At 32.4% G+C, this 16676-nt stretch overlaps 2 protein-coding genes across 5 annotated transcripts in view; both read left to right on the top strand.

The window, feature by feature from the left end:
• LOC143056413 (atrial natriuretic peptide receptor 1-like) overlaps positions 1 to 16676 on the top strand; it is a 55619-nt gene that overhangs the window by 25770 nt on the left and 13173 nt on the right. For all 4 annotated transcript variants that reach the window (XR_012972335.1, XR_012972338.1, XM_076229506.1 and 1 more), the window contains exons 10-15: positions 245 to 587; positions 1199 to 1309; positions 8942 to 9061; positions 9500 to 9593; positions 10228 to 10455; positions 12025 to 12174. Coding sequence is in view for 2 of the 4 variants with exons in the window: in XM_076229506.1 (XP_076085621.1) it covers positions 245 to 587; positions 1199 to 1309; positions 8942 to 9061; positions 9500 to 9593; positions 10228 to 10455; positions 12025 to 12174 (1046 nt within the window). In the remaining 2 variants the exon portion in view is untranslated. The remainder of the gene's footprint in view (positions 1 to 244; positions 588 to 1198; positions 1310 to 8941; positions 9062 to 9499; positions 9594 to 10227; positions 10456 to 12024; positions 12175 to 16676) is intronic.
• LOC143056436 (integrase/recombinase xerD homolog) lies at positions 5901 to 7290 on the top strand. Its single transcript, XM_076229525.1, has one exon. The coding sequence runs from the start codon at positions 6231 to 6233 to the stop codon at positions 6768 to 6770; it is 540 nt and encodes a 179-aa protein (XP_076085640.1). The 5' UTR covers positions 5901 to 6230; the 3' UTR covers positions 6771 to 7290.

Here is a 16676-nt window from a genome sequence, read left to right as displayed (position 1 = left end):
TGTCTTTCCAATTGAGTAATAGGGTTGATATTTAATTTACTTTGCCTCTCATTTATCATAGGTTTATAAATCAATCTTTACTAAGTAATTAATTTTGATCTCGCTTGATAATCTCCAGACTATTTTTTTTATTAGAATGGACAAAGTAAACATTTCTTGCACAATGGTTTCGGTTGTTTACTCTTTTCGCATGCTTTTATTTAATAGTTTATCAAAGTTGTAAATATTTATTTTTACATTAAAGGTTTTCATTTGCAAGCGACATTGCAAGAGGCATGAATCATTTACATGATCACAAAATAATCCACGGAAGACTTAAGAGTAATAACTGTGTAGTGGATGATAGATGGACAGTGAAAGTCACAGACTATGGTCTTACAGAATACCGGACAAAGGACAAAATGATGATAGACCTTGATGACGACGATGATGATAATGAAGATGATTATTACAAGGAAATGAGAACACATGTTTATCGAGCACCTGAGTTATCCGGACAATCTTCATACATCCCCACTGAAGCCGGAGATGTTTATGCCTTTGCTATTATTTTGGTTGAAATAGCGACACGCAACGACCCATATGGTGTAATATTTTTTTTAAATTTTAATATCTGAAAGTAAAATACTTGAGTCAGGCTGATTTAATTACTATTAATGAGCAATCATTGTTTGATTAAAGAAAACTGAATAGCAAAAAAAAAAAAGCTTCTGTTTAAATATCTGCGGTAGCATTGACTCGTATAAATGAATTTCATATATGTCTTTATTTTTGAATTATGATTCAATGTATTCGTACCATCAGATTTTTTACGATAATTTTCACAATCTGTAAAAAGTGGTACACGATCTTTCACCATTCAAAAAAAAAAACCAACATTTTTTGAAAATATTTCATTTTTTGCAAAAAAATTTATTGTGCTAACACAAAGTAACTTGAGTACCATTTGAATAAAAAAAAATGTAATGCGATTTTTCAAAGAAAAGTTGTTTAGTCATTTAAAGATCAATCTTCCTTTTGTAATTTTGTAAAAACGGTTTACTTTTAAACCTCGACTTTTCCATATACTGATCATAATGATAAATTATTTTCACGTCTAACTCATTAAATTAGATACGATTAGATTCACGATCATATAACAGAGCTTTCACGATCCAATCGCAATACTTGAAATAATTCTACCTGAAGATATTTACAGGACGAAGATGTAAATGACCTTCCTGTAAACTGGAAACCTCCTGTTCCAGACCTCGACCCAGAATATGGAGATAAAGATAATACGTGCCCTTGTCCTGATGATTATATAAATGTAAGTGATTTATTGATAAAGCCTAAAATTTGAAAATAATAAAAATACTGATGTTGCTTTGTCATTGCATCTGGATTTATTCACTTATTCATTGTTTACTAGACTAAATGTTTTAGTTCTTATAAATAATCATACTAACATTAAGAGGATGGAATACATGCATTTATTGCCCTGATAGATTTTGAATTTTGGAGATCTTTAGTTATATTGTGTATCAAACTTAAACGAAACTACTAAAATATATAGTGATGAAAAATTCTGTTAGGAATAACATATCTGAAATAAGGCTGAACATATTCAATACCACCTCTTTTCACAATAAACCACCTTCAGATTTAAGTCAATGCACTAAATAAAGGCAACAGTAGTATATCGCTGTTCGAAATTCATAAATCGATTGAGAAAAAGACAAATTCGGGTTACAAACTTACACTGCGGGAAACACATCAAATATAACAGGAGAACTACGACACAACAGAAACACAACACTAATACGTATTCAAAGAACATACACTTAAATTCATATACTCTGCTCATCATATCTGTTTTCAAGTTTAAGTTAAAAAAACGAGTTAGTTTGGTATAAAATATCTTGCAACAAAATAGCCAATGTAAACCAAACTTGGCAGGAATGGTGTATATATGACAGATCCTTATGTAAGAAATTCTCATTTTGTTTTTTATCAATTGAAAAACAAGACCATCAGAAGTAACAAACTCGTTTAACGCCAACACATATTCATGTGAAAATCATTTTGACATATTCAAAAAATGTTTAATCCCACCACATATACTTGGCAATTCTAGGTTGACATACAGATGTTATTTAGTTTCGTTTGGATGTCAGTAAAAAAACCAAACTCGGCAGTGGTTGTCATCGCTCATATTTTAAAGTTATAATTAGTACAAAATAATTGTACAAATTATAGTTTGTATTTTGATTTTGTACAAATTATAATTAGTACAAAAAGTGTATGCACAAATTACAAATGTATTTATAAAGGTTACTCGGGAACACGTGTATTTGTTTATTTTTAGCACGTGTGTTTAAATCAAAACATGTTTATGTTTAATTTGATTGGACAATCAGTAAGTTATTACCGGTTTAAGTTATATCAATCATGATAACTTCATGCTAGAATTTTAGCGCTAAAATTATAATAAGAAAGTCTAGAATTGTCATTCGAGGTTCGCCTATCCGACAGTAAAGGTTCGTTTTCGTAAATCGCCACTTGGTAAAATGTCCGAATCTTCTCCACGTCTGGAATTGAACGAAGACATACTACTTGAAGGAGATAATAGTATACCGCCACCTACTATTCATAAAGCAGCTGATAAGTCGTCTGATTTGGTAGATACTGTGGAGCTTTTTAAGACAATTTTAGACAGCAAATTAGGTGAGTTGAAATCTGAACTCATACAAGAACAAGATTGCCTTAAGAGAAAAATTAAGGAGGACGTCACTCTAAAATTTAAGGGGGAAGGAAACAGAATTCAGTACACCTTTAACGAGGAATTATTAGACACTGTTAACAAACTTTCAAAATTCATCCCCAACTCCAATACACTAGCCTATAGATTAGTTCTTGACATAACTGATAAGATTAAAAGTCGTAATAAGAAAATTCGCATAGCTGATTCTTCCCCTGCTGGTTGGGGAACCGTTAGGGAATACGAAGCCAATGCCGTGGCTTCAGATTCTGAAGATGAGAGAAAGATACGACAAGCTGAGACCAGAGCTATCCGTACCTCCAAGGAGAAGTCTAAATCTCGCCAGCAACCTTACCCTAAAAATCCGCCTCGTCAATAACCCGCGGAATCGTATGGTAACCCTGCTTATGCTCAGCATTATCAACGTAATCAGCAACAGCCCTTTCGTGGGAGCTTCGCAAGGCGTGAGCCTTGCTCAATCGACATGTGCCACTACTGCAAGCAGCAAGGCCACTGGAGAAAAAACTGTCCTCTTCTCGCCAGCCTCAGGTCATCCAACAGCAACTCCACAACCTACCAGAAGTAGCAAAGCACAGCCTGAACTTCACTCTTCAGTCATTGTGAATGATAAGTATTTAGACACTATTAATGACCAATTTTCTACATGTTTTCTTGATAACGATCATATAGAATCTTTTTTAGAACAAATTCAATATTTTGAAAATTGTCAGTCATATGACAAATTTATAGGGGTGAAAGGTAGATTAGCTTGTCATGTAAAGTATTGGGAAAATATAGGTGCTTGTCCTTTTGTGCTTGATACAATAAAAAATGGTTATGTTATCCCATTTATAGATACACCTTTGAAAATGTACCAAAGAAATAATAGATCAGCACGGCAGAATACCGAATTTGTCACAAAGTCAATTGAAGATTTAGTTCAAATAGGTTGCGTAATTAAAGTGCCTTTTCGACCATATGTGGTAAATCCATTGAGTGTTGCTACTCAAAAGTCCGGTAAGAAACGACTTATTTTAGATATGAGTCAATTGAATAAACACATAAAGCGCGAAAAAATGAAATTTGAGGATTGGAAGTTAGCTATACGATATTTTGACAAAGATATGTATCTGTATAAGTTTGATTTAAAATCTGGTTATTTTCACTTGGACATCTGCTCACAGCAACAGGCTTTCTTAGGTTTTCAGTGGGAAGGTCAATTTTATTGCTATACTGTTTTAGCTTTCGGAATTACTACCGGTCCGTACATTTTTACTAAATGTTTGAGGCCACTAGTAAAATTTTGGCGTGAAAACGGTATAAAAATTGTTTTGTATTTAGATGATGGATTTGGCATGAGTCCAGATGAAAATACATGTAATGAGCAATCGTCCTTCGTGAAAAGGTCTTTGATTGATGCTGGTTTCCTTATTAACGAGGAGAAGTCTGTTTTTAAACCTGTTACCGAGTTAGAATGGTTGGGAATAGTTTGGAACTCGAAAGAATACAAATTATCTATTACTCAACGTCGAGTTGACGATTTGATTTCTTCATTGAATGTCATTTTGGCTAAATTTCCCTATGTTACAGCTAGATCTTTAGCTCAGGTGGTAGGCAGAATTATTTCAGTGACTCCCGTAATCGGAAATGTGGCTAGAATCATGTCAAAGTTCTGTTACATGGAAATTGAAAGTAGAATCGGGTGGGACATTCCCATTACAGGGTATAAACCCTTTGAGGTTTTATCAGAGTTAAAGTTCTGGTTAGAAAATGTCACTATGATTAACTATCGTAAATTAGGTCATTATAGTAAATCTTCTGTTGTCATATACTCAGATGCTAGTAATATTGCCGCTGGTGCATACACCGTTGAATTAGAAAATAAGATTTTCCATAAGATGTGGACATGTAGTGAAACGGTGCAAAGCTCCACCTGGAGAGAGCTGAAAGCTATAGAGTTGGCCCTTTTTTCTTTTAAGAATAGTTTCACAGGAAAAATTATAAAGTGGTTTACTGACAATCAAAATTGTGTCAAAATAGTTAATTCGGGAAGTATGAAAGAAAATCTTCATATTATAGCAAAATCTATTTTTTCATTTTGCATTCAAAAAGGAATATCAATTGATATTCAATGGATTCCCAGAAAAGAAAATGAAAAGGCTGATTATATCAGTAAAATGGTTGATTTTGAGGACTGGGGAGTCACACATATATTTTTCAATTTTTTAAATGATATGTGGGGTCCTTATTCGATTGATAGATTTGCAAGTGTCGAAAATAGAAAAGTTATGAGATTTAACTGCTTATTTTGACAACCTGATTCTGAAGCAGTTGATGCATTTTCTCAAGTTTGGACCAATGAAAATAATTGGCTAGTTCCACCAATTAATCTTGTGATTAGATCGATTAAACACATTATAGCTTGTAAAGCTCGAGGCACGTTAGTTGTGCCTAAGTGGACTTCGGCTGCATTCTGGCCTTTGATATTCGATAAACATTTGATTTATCAAGATTACGTAAAAGATGTTATTGTGTTTAAAAATACTGATGGTATTTATAAACAAGGTTCGAATAAGAATACGATATTCGGAATTGAACCGTTTGGTTCGCCAGTTTTGGCTGTTTTGCTAGATGCATCTTAGACATGGCCCTAATATATGTAAATATATTTTAGCAGGCATGGTCTGTTTGTGACATGGCCCTAGTATATGTATATATATGTATATTGTAGCAGGCATGGTTTGTTTATGTTGACATGGCCCTAGTATCGGTAATGATATTGTAGCAGGCTTGGTTTTTTATTGACATGACCCTAGTATCTATAATGATATTGTAGCAGGCATGGTCATTTGTTTTACAGTACATGGCCCTAGTATCTATAAAGATATTGTAGCTGGCGTAGAAATATTTGAATATATGTTATATTTTACTCTGTGTATAGATATTTAAAATATGCGAATAATTTGTCCTATGTATATGTATATAAAATGTTATTGCAATTTTACGTTTTTCAGATATTTTTTCAGTAGGACAGTGGTCAGAATTTAATTCACAAGTTGCCTCTAATAATGATCTCAGCAGTTTGTTCAACCAGTTACCAGAATTCCTTCTTTCATCCAAGGCTGAGAGTACTCAGAAGAAATATAGATATGCCTTTAATTCATGGTGTAAGTGGACTAGTCAATATTCTTTTTCACCATTGCCGGCATCTCATTTACATATTTCTTTATATTTAATTCATTTGTCTGAAACTGCAAAATCTGTTTCAAAATTAAATGATGCTTTTTACGCCATAAAATGGGCACACAAATTAGCTGGCGTTGCTGATCCTAGTGAAAATAATCTAGTTGCATCTGTTCTAGAAGGGGTTCATAGAAAAATAGGTCATTCAGTTGTCAAAAAAGAACCTATCACACCGCATATTTTAAAAAATATTGTATGTAAATATGCTAATAACACTTGTAATTTAAAAGATGTAAGAATAGCATGTATGTGTTTATTAGCCTATGCTGGTTTTTTAAGATTCTCCGAGTTAGCTAACTTGAGAAGGTCTGATATACAGTTTTCCCCTACTTACCTTACACTTTATTTAGTCAAGAGTAAAACTGATGTATATAGGGAAGGGAGAGATGTTGTCATTTCAAAAACAGGGAATATTACATGCCCGGTAGATGTACTTCAGCGTTATCTAAAGTTAGCTAACATTCCGAAAGAATCGAATGAGTTCATTTTTAGATCTATTTGTTATTGTAAATCTTTGAACATATACAAACTTAGAAAGAGTAGTCATATTTCTTACACCAGAGCCAGAGAGTTATTGTTATCTGCACTTGACAGTTTAGGTCTTGATAAAAAACAGTTTGGCTTACATAGTTTGAGGTCAGGAGGAGCTACTGCCGCGGCAGAAGCTGGAATAGATGACCGGTTGTTTAAGAAACACGGGAGATGGAAAAGTGATAAAGCCAAAGATGGTTATGTTAAAGAGAGTATACTAAACAGATTGTCAGTCTCTAAGAATTTAGGCTTGTAATATATATTGTTTGCCCCCCCTTTTCTTTATGTCCCTTTCTTTGTCAATCGAAGCTTTCTGTGCTGTCGGGGCGAGCTGATAACCAAATAACGGTGTTGAGTTTTACTTTATAAATGCTTTATGTTCGTTTGAAGTATTGAATAAGAACATAAATGTATTTATAAAGGTTACTCGGGAACACGTGTATTTGTTTATTTTTAGCACGTGTGTTTAAATCAAAACATGTTTATGTTTAATTTGATTGGACAATCAGTAAGTTATTACCGGTTTAAGTTATATCAATCATGATAACTTCATGCTAGAATTTTAGCGCTAAAATTATAATAAGAAAGTCTAGAATTGTCATTCGAGGTTCGCCTATCCGACAGTAATGGTTCGTTTCCCACCCACCCACCCCTTTTTAAGACTTCATAGGAATGTAAATAGTATGTTTTGTGGAAAATAGTTGATGAGATACATGTATGTATTACTGTAAAGATTTTTTTCTTCAACTTATACAACATTTTTCTATTGTAGATTGTGTTTATATGTGATGGCAGCGGTCGATGACAGCAAATTGGACATTTGTTTATTGTTTATAATAAAATAAGCTTTCTGTGCTGTCGGGGCGAGCTGATAACCAAATAACGGTGTTGAGTTTTACTTTATAAATGCTTTATGTTCGTTTGAAGTATTGAATAAGAACATAATTTGTATAATATTTGATGAAAATTTACTTATAACTTGTACAATAATTTATAATATGGATTTTGGTGAAAGAAGCATTGATACACTCCACCATAGAATTGTTATTAATTAACCACACATAATACTTTAGTAACAAAGTACAAACATACTTGTTCATCTCTCGTTTGAGCCGGCGAGTAAATGATGGCATCAGGAGTTGCATCTTTTGTCTTTCACATTTAACTCTTTTTCCCGTCAATGTGTTGTTTGTATTATCTTCATTTTTGATGATGTGTTTTGTACGTGTGACTTTTTGTGTTTCTTTGATACAAATGACGTAGCTCTGTACTTTTAAACATCCCGCCATTATGTTATTGTTCTATTGTAATACCATTATGTTATTGTTCTATTGTAATGCCCTTATGTTATTGTTCTATTATAATTTTGAAAATACTTTGAACGACAAAATTATTTTATATCTCTTCCTGTGTGACGTTTACAATCTGACGTTAAACACGCGACTCAACACGAGAGTTGATGTGAACCTTTCCATTTAGTCACAGGACTTCAAATATTTCAATCCTTTATGGGTTGAGTTAAAATACATATATAAGTTTACTTTGGGGTCAATTGATTTAATACGTGGCCAAAGCTATAATATTATTATTTACGCTCATTAAGTCACTGCAAAATGTTCTGCACCTAGCAGGGAATGATACACGAAAGAACAATGATGTGTACACCAAGAACAATCATAATGGGCTTATAGTTAAATTGAGTATGACACTGACATTGGAACACCAATCATTCTTACCAAAGCGTGAACTATGTGGACAATAGATCCAAGACTAATATTTTACCAAGAAAACGGGACAGTAACTATCAGAACTTGTTGTTTAGATTTAATGTTATTATAAAGAATTCTCCGTATGATCGTGTCCAAACCAATCCTCGAAATATCTGAGGCGTAATTGTTGAATTTGGAGATATTGAGTATCTAATTGGAACAGCTGTATGAATTTATACAGAGTACTTAAGTCTTAAGTTAAAATGAAGGTCTGAAAGACACATGTTAATTCACAGCAACGGTTCATAAGCTCCAAATTTCGCTACGTGAAGCAGTTAAACAGCCTTACAAAATGGGTTGTCCGGGATTTCTTTCATGTTAATTTATAGGCGGGTACAGCACTTTTAAATGTAAATGTGATTGTCGAAAGATGTTGTGCAATTCACGATTCCATAATTCACTATCCTCCTCCAACGAATGATAAAGAACTTTAGTTTTGATAAATCAGGTGTACTATGTGGTCATTCAATAACAATTCTGTAGTGTGTATAAATTTTTTTTCCAACCAAAATACAAGTTATAAAATTGTTGTTCAAGTTATACGTGAATTTTCGTGAATATTTTGCAATTTGTAAAGAAGTCAAAATACAAATCATAACTTGTACAAACTCATAGTTCAAAATACAAAACATTGTTATATAAAATGCAAATGTTGTAGTTACTGAATCAATGTTGGGATACTGTAATTATAAACAGACCAGACTTTGATACTATAAAGAAAACTATCCATAGAATCAATCCCCACAAGATGAGTCCAGTAGATCTAATGATGGCAATGGTAAGAAAATATGTTGTTTTCTACAAGTGATACCAGAAAACGCGTGGACAAATTATTATACATGAAGTGGTTCAGATACCTTGTACTTTTATTTCCGATTAAAACAAATTGATCGTTTTTTACATTCTAAAAACACAGTTATGAAACAAATTATCTATAGTAAAATGTTACAAAACAATAGTCATCCATATAGTTACGAACAATCTGAAATAATAATAAAGGACTTTGAGTTATATTGTTTCCCTTTTTTTTCTTTGTCTTTGCACATCTTATTTATGTATACTTAACTTTTATATTGAATTCAGCTGACTTTTTTAAATCATGTAATCAATTGCTCAATCGTAGATCAAAACATATTTTCGTAAGAAATCCATGCTTATTATTCTAAGAATATCAAACAAAAGGGCATCTAAAAAATATGTCATTAATATATTCCAGATGGAGAAGTATTCCAAACATTTAGAATCTATCGTAGCAGAGAGAACCCAGGACTTAGTACACGAGAAACAGAAAACCGACCGATTGCTTTACAGTAGGTTAAATCTAACGTAAACATTGGTTTACTTTCCTCTAAGCTACCTTAAAGTATAATTAGTTTATAATTAGATCGCATGATAGGATAATTGGCTTCATTAATGATTTATCTGCTCCAGACAACCTCTATTTAATTTACTTCAATTGAACTATTAAAAGAAAAGATGGCATTGTGGGAAAAAATGGTGTAGTTCGACTTCATTTTTTTTTAATAGTGAAACAATCGAAAGTGAAAATTGAACATGGTGGTGTTTGTTAAAAGAATATGTTAGCATTTTGTTGAAAGATAAACGGAAGAGAGGTGCGCTTTTGGGCGTTATTTTGATTTAGTCGAGAGTTTGAATGCATTCAGAACTTTACGAACTCGTTTTAATATTGCCACATTGTTATATGTAGCATTTATACTTTTAGGAAAACAATCAAATACAAACTAATGAACTAGATCTACTATCTATACACAATTTTATAAAATCTCAAATACCGCCCAATTACTTTGCTTTAGTCAAAGAGAACTCTGAAATGAAAGTGAAAGCAGGTCTTTTACAATCTGAACATTTATTTCTATGAATACGTCTATACACTTGGATTAGAACCCATGTCCGTTTACCTTATTCATCTACTTCTATTTACAGGCATGTTGCCAAGGTCCATTGCTGATGACTTAAAAATTGGCAAATCTATTGAAGCAGAATGGTTTGATAGCTGTACCATCTACTTTAGTGACATTGTTGGGTTCACAACCATTTCCGGTGGGAGCACACCAATACAGGTGGTACAGTTACTCAACCAGTTATATATTACCTTTGATGACATCATCGACAAATATGACGTATACAAAGTAGAAACTATTGGTGATGCATGTATGTAATCATATATTGTTTTGAATTAATTAATAATCGTGTAATTAAAAATTATTCACAGAAACGGTATGTAGCGCAACATACAATGTTATTTCAAAAAATAAAAGTATGGTCATGTCCGAATGATGGTCGATATATTAAATGCTGCACGATTACATCGATCAATCCAACAATGTGTAATAGTCAAAGATAAGCAACACAATTTTATTTTTATTTATCTGTTTTAAAGGTTCTTTCAATTGATTTTTTTTTTATCTTTTCAACAAAAATCTTCAACAAAAATTGATGTCAAATTGAAGAAGTTGTTCTATCCTCTTATTTGTTTTCATTTTCGTGATGGTGATGTTTCATTTCCTAGGTGCACGTATATTGTAACGCATCTGTTTACATTCGCAGCAATATAAAGCTGTTACAATATTTTGATTTGGTAAAATCTTTGATTTATGATATTACAACAACAAAATACTGAAGAAGTATGAAATTTATTCTAAACCAATTTAAGAATTGTCATTTAAAGCTATCTTTTTAGACTTGATAACGTGTATGTTAACGCTGGCTATCAAATCATTAAATTATGTCTGTATTGATCACTTACCCAACAGAACTTTCCCGGGACGATTCTTAGTAGACATTTTTCTTTTGCCTCTTCCTGTTTTCAATGTTAATATTTACAAAAGAAATGCAGCATGATAAGATGTTTTACACATAGACACATAAAAAAGGCTACAGTAATTTACCGATGTTGAAAGCTCTTGCATTTATTTTCATTACAAAAAATAAAGCGAAGACAATTTAGGGATTTTCGTTTTTAACCACCCAACATTAAACTGAACTGGATTTGCAGATGGCACCCTTGTCCCCCAATTGAAAAGGTAACGACAGCCATTTTGAAATTTCCAAATTAAAACAGCGCATCTACACATGCAATTAAACATTTAATTTTCATTAAGTTTAGAACATTTTGAAATCTTGGACAATTTACCTATTTCCATGTTAATGGTTACCATTTCCAAAATTTTAAAGACAAATAACACATGTCATATTACATATTCATATCCTTTTATTGATTTGATGTAATATTCTTTAAGAAAATGCTGCTTTAATGTATTCTACCATAGGGTCAATGTTAAACTTTCCCTGTTTCCATGACAATGACGGCCATTTTGGAATTTCTAAATACTGTCCACTTAGGCTAGTCCTACCAGGTAACATTTATATAAAGTGTCATCCAGTATAAGGTCTTATAATGAAAGATTTAGTGTTGATTTTTTCGCAGTTTAGCAGTTTCCATGGAAAAGAAAAAAAGTAAAATAACAAAAACACCCAACTCCGATGAAAATTCAAAGCGGAAAATCCCTTATCGAAGGGCAAAACCGAAAGCCTAAACACATCAATCGAATGGATAATAACTGTCATATTCCTGACCTGGAACATGAAGCCATCTTGAAAATGCTATACCATATTGGAAAAAAAAATTCATATTTATGAAAAACATTCAGACGCTATAATTTTCAAAGGTAAATCTAAAATATACATACTAGTAAACATAACGGAAATTCTACCTTTCAGATATGGTTGTTTCTGGAATACCTACACGGACATGTTTGCATGCCCGAGAAATCTCCAATATGTCGTTAGAAATAGTAGCTGCATGTAAAGTGTTTGTCATACCACATAGGCCTTCGGAACCACTCAAGATAAGAGTGGGACTTCATTCAGGTTAGTACTTACCTCCATGGTTTCTGGTAGACAATGTGAAAATATATAATACAATTTAATAAATCAGAAGACGATTATACGTGTTATCGTTGTTTTCTAATTATTTATTTTGATAGAATATTACATTTTCTCATTTCATCCTTATCTTTCACTATTCATGATGGGGCACTTTATAGCTTGCTGTTCGTTGTGAGCCAAAGCTCCGTGTTGAAGGCCGTACTTTGACCTATAAATGTTTTACTTTTTACACATTGTGTCTGGGATGGAGAGCTATCTCATTGGCAATCATACAATAGCATACATACATAACACCGGATGTAGCCGAACAAGACAGTAACGAAAATTTTAGCTCCAACGAAAAATGTGGAATTCAATGTAAACTGAAGGTATATATTACGGGAAACATTACACAATAGCTGCTTTGATTACTTTCTCCATCTTTCGGAATTTTACTTCGTTAAAATCAAGGACACGTTTGATATCAATTATTATTTATTTGCTCGAAGTTTAGTCTTGTATGTATCCGGCAAACGTCGCCAAGGAACTTCAACGTCATAAATAGTATCTAATAGTTTTTCATTGTTCTCTTAAATGGCGTCTTAGTGACAATCCGTACATTACAAAATCTAAAGATACAAGTAAAGATTTGTTTATATATCTTTTATACGTGAGTGCCGATAAGAAATAAAACATGTCTGAAACAAAAGTAACCTTCGGTCAAAGTGTGGATGAAGCACTAGCTCTTCTAAAAAACATTCAAAACATTGTTTCCAAACTTGAATCTCGTATTGAAAATATTGAAAAAGAAGTAAGCAAGATAGAAGATATAAAGATACAATTAATTTCAATGTCTTCCAAAATAAATGATATGGAAAAGCGTGTTCAGGAAGTCGAAGACCGAAACAGCAAAATAGAGGACAGCGTCGAGGAAATGAGTCAACTTGTTAACTCGACATTAGATAAATATACTGACAACTCGGATCAAATCGAAATTTTAAATAAAGCTATCAAAGCTCTTCAAAATACCAAAGATAATCGGAAACTCGATGAAGTACATGTCTCCAAGTTGCGATCTCTTGAAGAAGATGTCGTAGAAATGAAGTGGAGATCAATGCACAATAATTTAATTTTCAGTGGACCAAGGTATCAACCAGACGAGGATACGGAAATAAAAATATGAGATTTCATCAACAAAGAGCTTGGCCTATACAACACTATATCCTTTGGAAATGTCCATCGATTCGGAAAAAAAGATCGAAACGGTATTAGACCTATAGTAGCTCGTTTCACATCCAGACGAGATCTTGAGTATGTCTTGAAATGCGCATACAGATTGAAAGGTACCGATTACGGAATAAAGGAACAATTTTCCAAAGAAATAGAATTAAAACGCAAAGAACTTTATCCTATATTTAAACAGGCCAAAATGGACAATAACAAAGCGGTTCTAGTACGAGATCGATTATATATTAACGGAGAACTTTACAAACCGCAACCAAAAATTTCAAACACTCAAGGACGGGAATTTAGAGATAGCCTTATTGATAGACCAACACACTCTCATATTCCAGTGAATAGTGGCCCTCCAGTTCCACCAAGGCCCTACAAACGTTCACGCATAAATTCTGACGAGATAGAAAATACTCATTTATAGGACAGGTCAACAAGAGGTGAATTGAAATTTTCATTTTTAAACATATGTGGACTTAAATCAAAATCTTTAGCACCAGAATTTTCAAATCTCGTTATCAACAACGATATCTCTATATTTGTAGAAACCAAAACAGATAAATTAGACATTATATCACTCCCTAACGGATATAGTTGTTTTAGCAAACATCGATCAAAGTTTAAAAGAAAGTCAGGTGGCATAGTAATTATTTGCAAATCTGAACTTGAAAAATTTCTTACATTTTCAAAAACAAAATCAGAATTTGTACAGTGGATACAATTTTCGAAAGATCTTTTAAATGACAATGTTCTAATGGGCTGTGTCTATATACCACCAGAAGGATCTAAATACTCATCGGTAGATGCTTTTACTGAAATTGAAAACGAATTTCTTCATTTGTCTGAACCTAATCTAAAAAACGTCTTAATAGGGGATTTTAACGCCAAGACATCTACATTACCGAATTATGTTATCCCAGATCAACATTTACTTGAATTCTAAATACTGATGATACACAGACGATGCATTACTTTTCCGATTACAATGGACTCTTAACAAACAATATTTCCATGCAAAGATATAGAAAATGTGCATGTCGACCAAATACGTATGGTCACCGACTTCTAGAATTGTGTAAAAAAATGAATATATATATTGCTAATTCAAGAATAGGTTATGACAAAACAGTAGGAAAAATTACTTGTAATGACGTTAGTGTCGTTGATTATCTAATACTTAGTTCTGATCTTTTTCAAATGACAAAGAATTTCTAAGTAGAATTAGCACATACTTACAACTTTTCGTCCAATCAAATTGCTTGAATTTGCCTTCTAATTTTCATAGTACATACTTTTTCCGTGTACTAAGTAACTACGCATGAATGACCACAAGGGTAAGATTTCATTGTATTGTAATCAAGATATTAGAACAAAAATTGCTACTGGCTATTTTGAAATAAATGATGTGTTCCAAATTTAACTAAATAGTTTGTAATTAGTTTTCAAACAGATTTTTCACATCCTACTAATCAATCTTTTGATCTAAATTTTGTTTTGACAATTAAAAAAGTTTCTTTCATTTAAATAAAGAGTAATAATAATGGTGCTTTATATCTTGATTAAAGTACAACTCAATCTAAAATGTGTAATCCTTTATCTTCCATGTAATTACTTTGTACACAAAAAGAGTCAACCATGAATCTTTTGAAGGGAAATTATTAATAAAGCAATTTGATATATTTAGTCGTAAATTGGTCGATAATTGGTTGCCTAATGTCCAGTGACAAATATTTCATGCATATAAACTATCCACTAGACTACCTATGGGTACATACCAGGGGCAGATCCAGCCATTTTTAAAAGGTGTTTCAACCAAAGATGTAGGAGGGGGATCCAACTGTTTGTGATAGTTTTAGGTTTTATGTGAAATAAAAAAAATGTTTTCAAGAATGTAAAGCTTTCACTGCAATTTAAGAACTGTCTGCTCTTGGTCAATTCATTTTGCATGTTTTGTCATCTTACCATGTAAATAAGTACATGTATAGTAAAACAACGCTTCGTTCATATCAATAAACATACTTACACCAGCAGCTACCTTCTTTACATTCTAAAGTCAAGGGCCTTTTGAAATCCCATTTTTACAATGATATTATAGTGAGTAGATTTACAAAACTACGTAAATGAGCTACATCCAGTCAGCCAAAATATATCAATAGACTTATTACAGGATTACTCAAGTTGTAAATATGTGCTAAATTGGATATTATATAGAAAGGTATATACTATGAAAATAAGAGCTTGGGGCAAAGCCCCTCGCTCTAATTTTCATAGTATATACCTTTCTATACAATAACCGAGACGAATTTAATTCTATCCTATCAGATGTCCACTGTAACCTTAAGTTTACTCTGGAATCACAACCATATACTAATATCAACAATGTGAAAACCGTCGAGAAGCAAGTAATAAAATGGAATAATAATAAACAAGATATATTTGTCAAATTTGTTAAAGAAAAAAAGTCTGAAGGAATACGGGACATAGAAACTATTCTTGATAAATTAATCGATCGAAATGATACTGTACAACAAAACGATATTGATACGGCAATGAATAAAATTTGTGAAATATTTAACAGCTCTTCCATCTCAGCGTTTGGAACAAAATGTAAAAACCAGAAATATACAAAGCACAATGAAAAACCATGGTATAAAAGAGGATGCAAGAGCAAAAGAAATTTATTTCATCAGGCTAGACAAAGATACGGGAACTTAAAGAGTAAAGAAAATAAAAAAGCTTTAAAAGAAGCAAGTCAATCTTATAAAAAAGAACTAAATCGGAGTCATAATGATTTCCAAATGAATACCGCAAAAGATCTTAGAAATCTGGCTCAAAACGGCTATGGCAAAAATTAAATAGTATAAATACCAACAAATCAAATAAAACTGATGCTGTGAAAATTGAAGACTTATATGAACATTTTAAACGTCTAAACCAAGATGAAGTCATTGAAGACAACTCAGACATAGATTTAACAAAGGTACCACCAGAGAACATCAACAGAATTTTAAATTCTCCAATCACAGAAGAAGAAATTTTGAATGTCGTAAAAAAACTTAAAAACAATAAGGCTTCCGGATATGATGGTATTGTGAATGAACATATTAAACATACGGTAAAGGAAATGTTGACCATCTATCACAAGTTATTCAATATTGTTTTAAATACTGGGAAGGTACCATATTCATGGACAATGGGTAATTTATGGCCGGATGTTGCTACGGATAGCTGCTGTTTTTTTGGCTCTTGCGAAAATGAGATTTAACTGTGAT

This window comes from Mytilus galloprovincialis, chromosome 1 (assembly GCF_965363235.1).
Source record: "Mytilus galloprovincialis chromosome 1, xbMytGall1.hap1.1, whole genome shotgun sequence".
NCBI classification, from domain to species: Eukaryota; Metazoa; Mollusca; class Bivalvia; order Mytilida; family Mytilidae; genus Mytilus; species Mytilus galloprovincialis.
Note: the sequence above shows the minus strand (reverse complement) of the source record. Positions and strands in the feature narration are given on the sequence as shown.

Coding starts and splice junctions, on each gene's coding strand:
- LOC143056436 (XM_076229525.1), top strand. CDS start 6,231: ATGTGTTTATTAGCCTATGCTGGTTTTTTAAGATTCTCCGAGTTAGCT.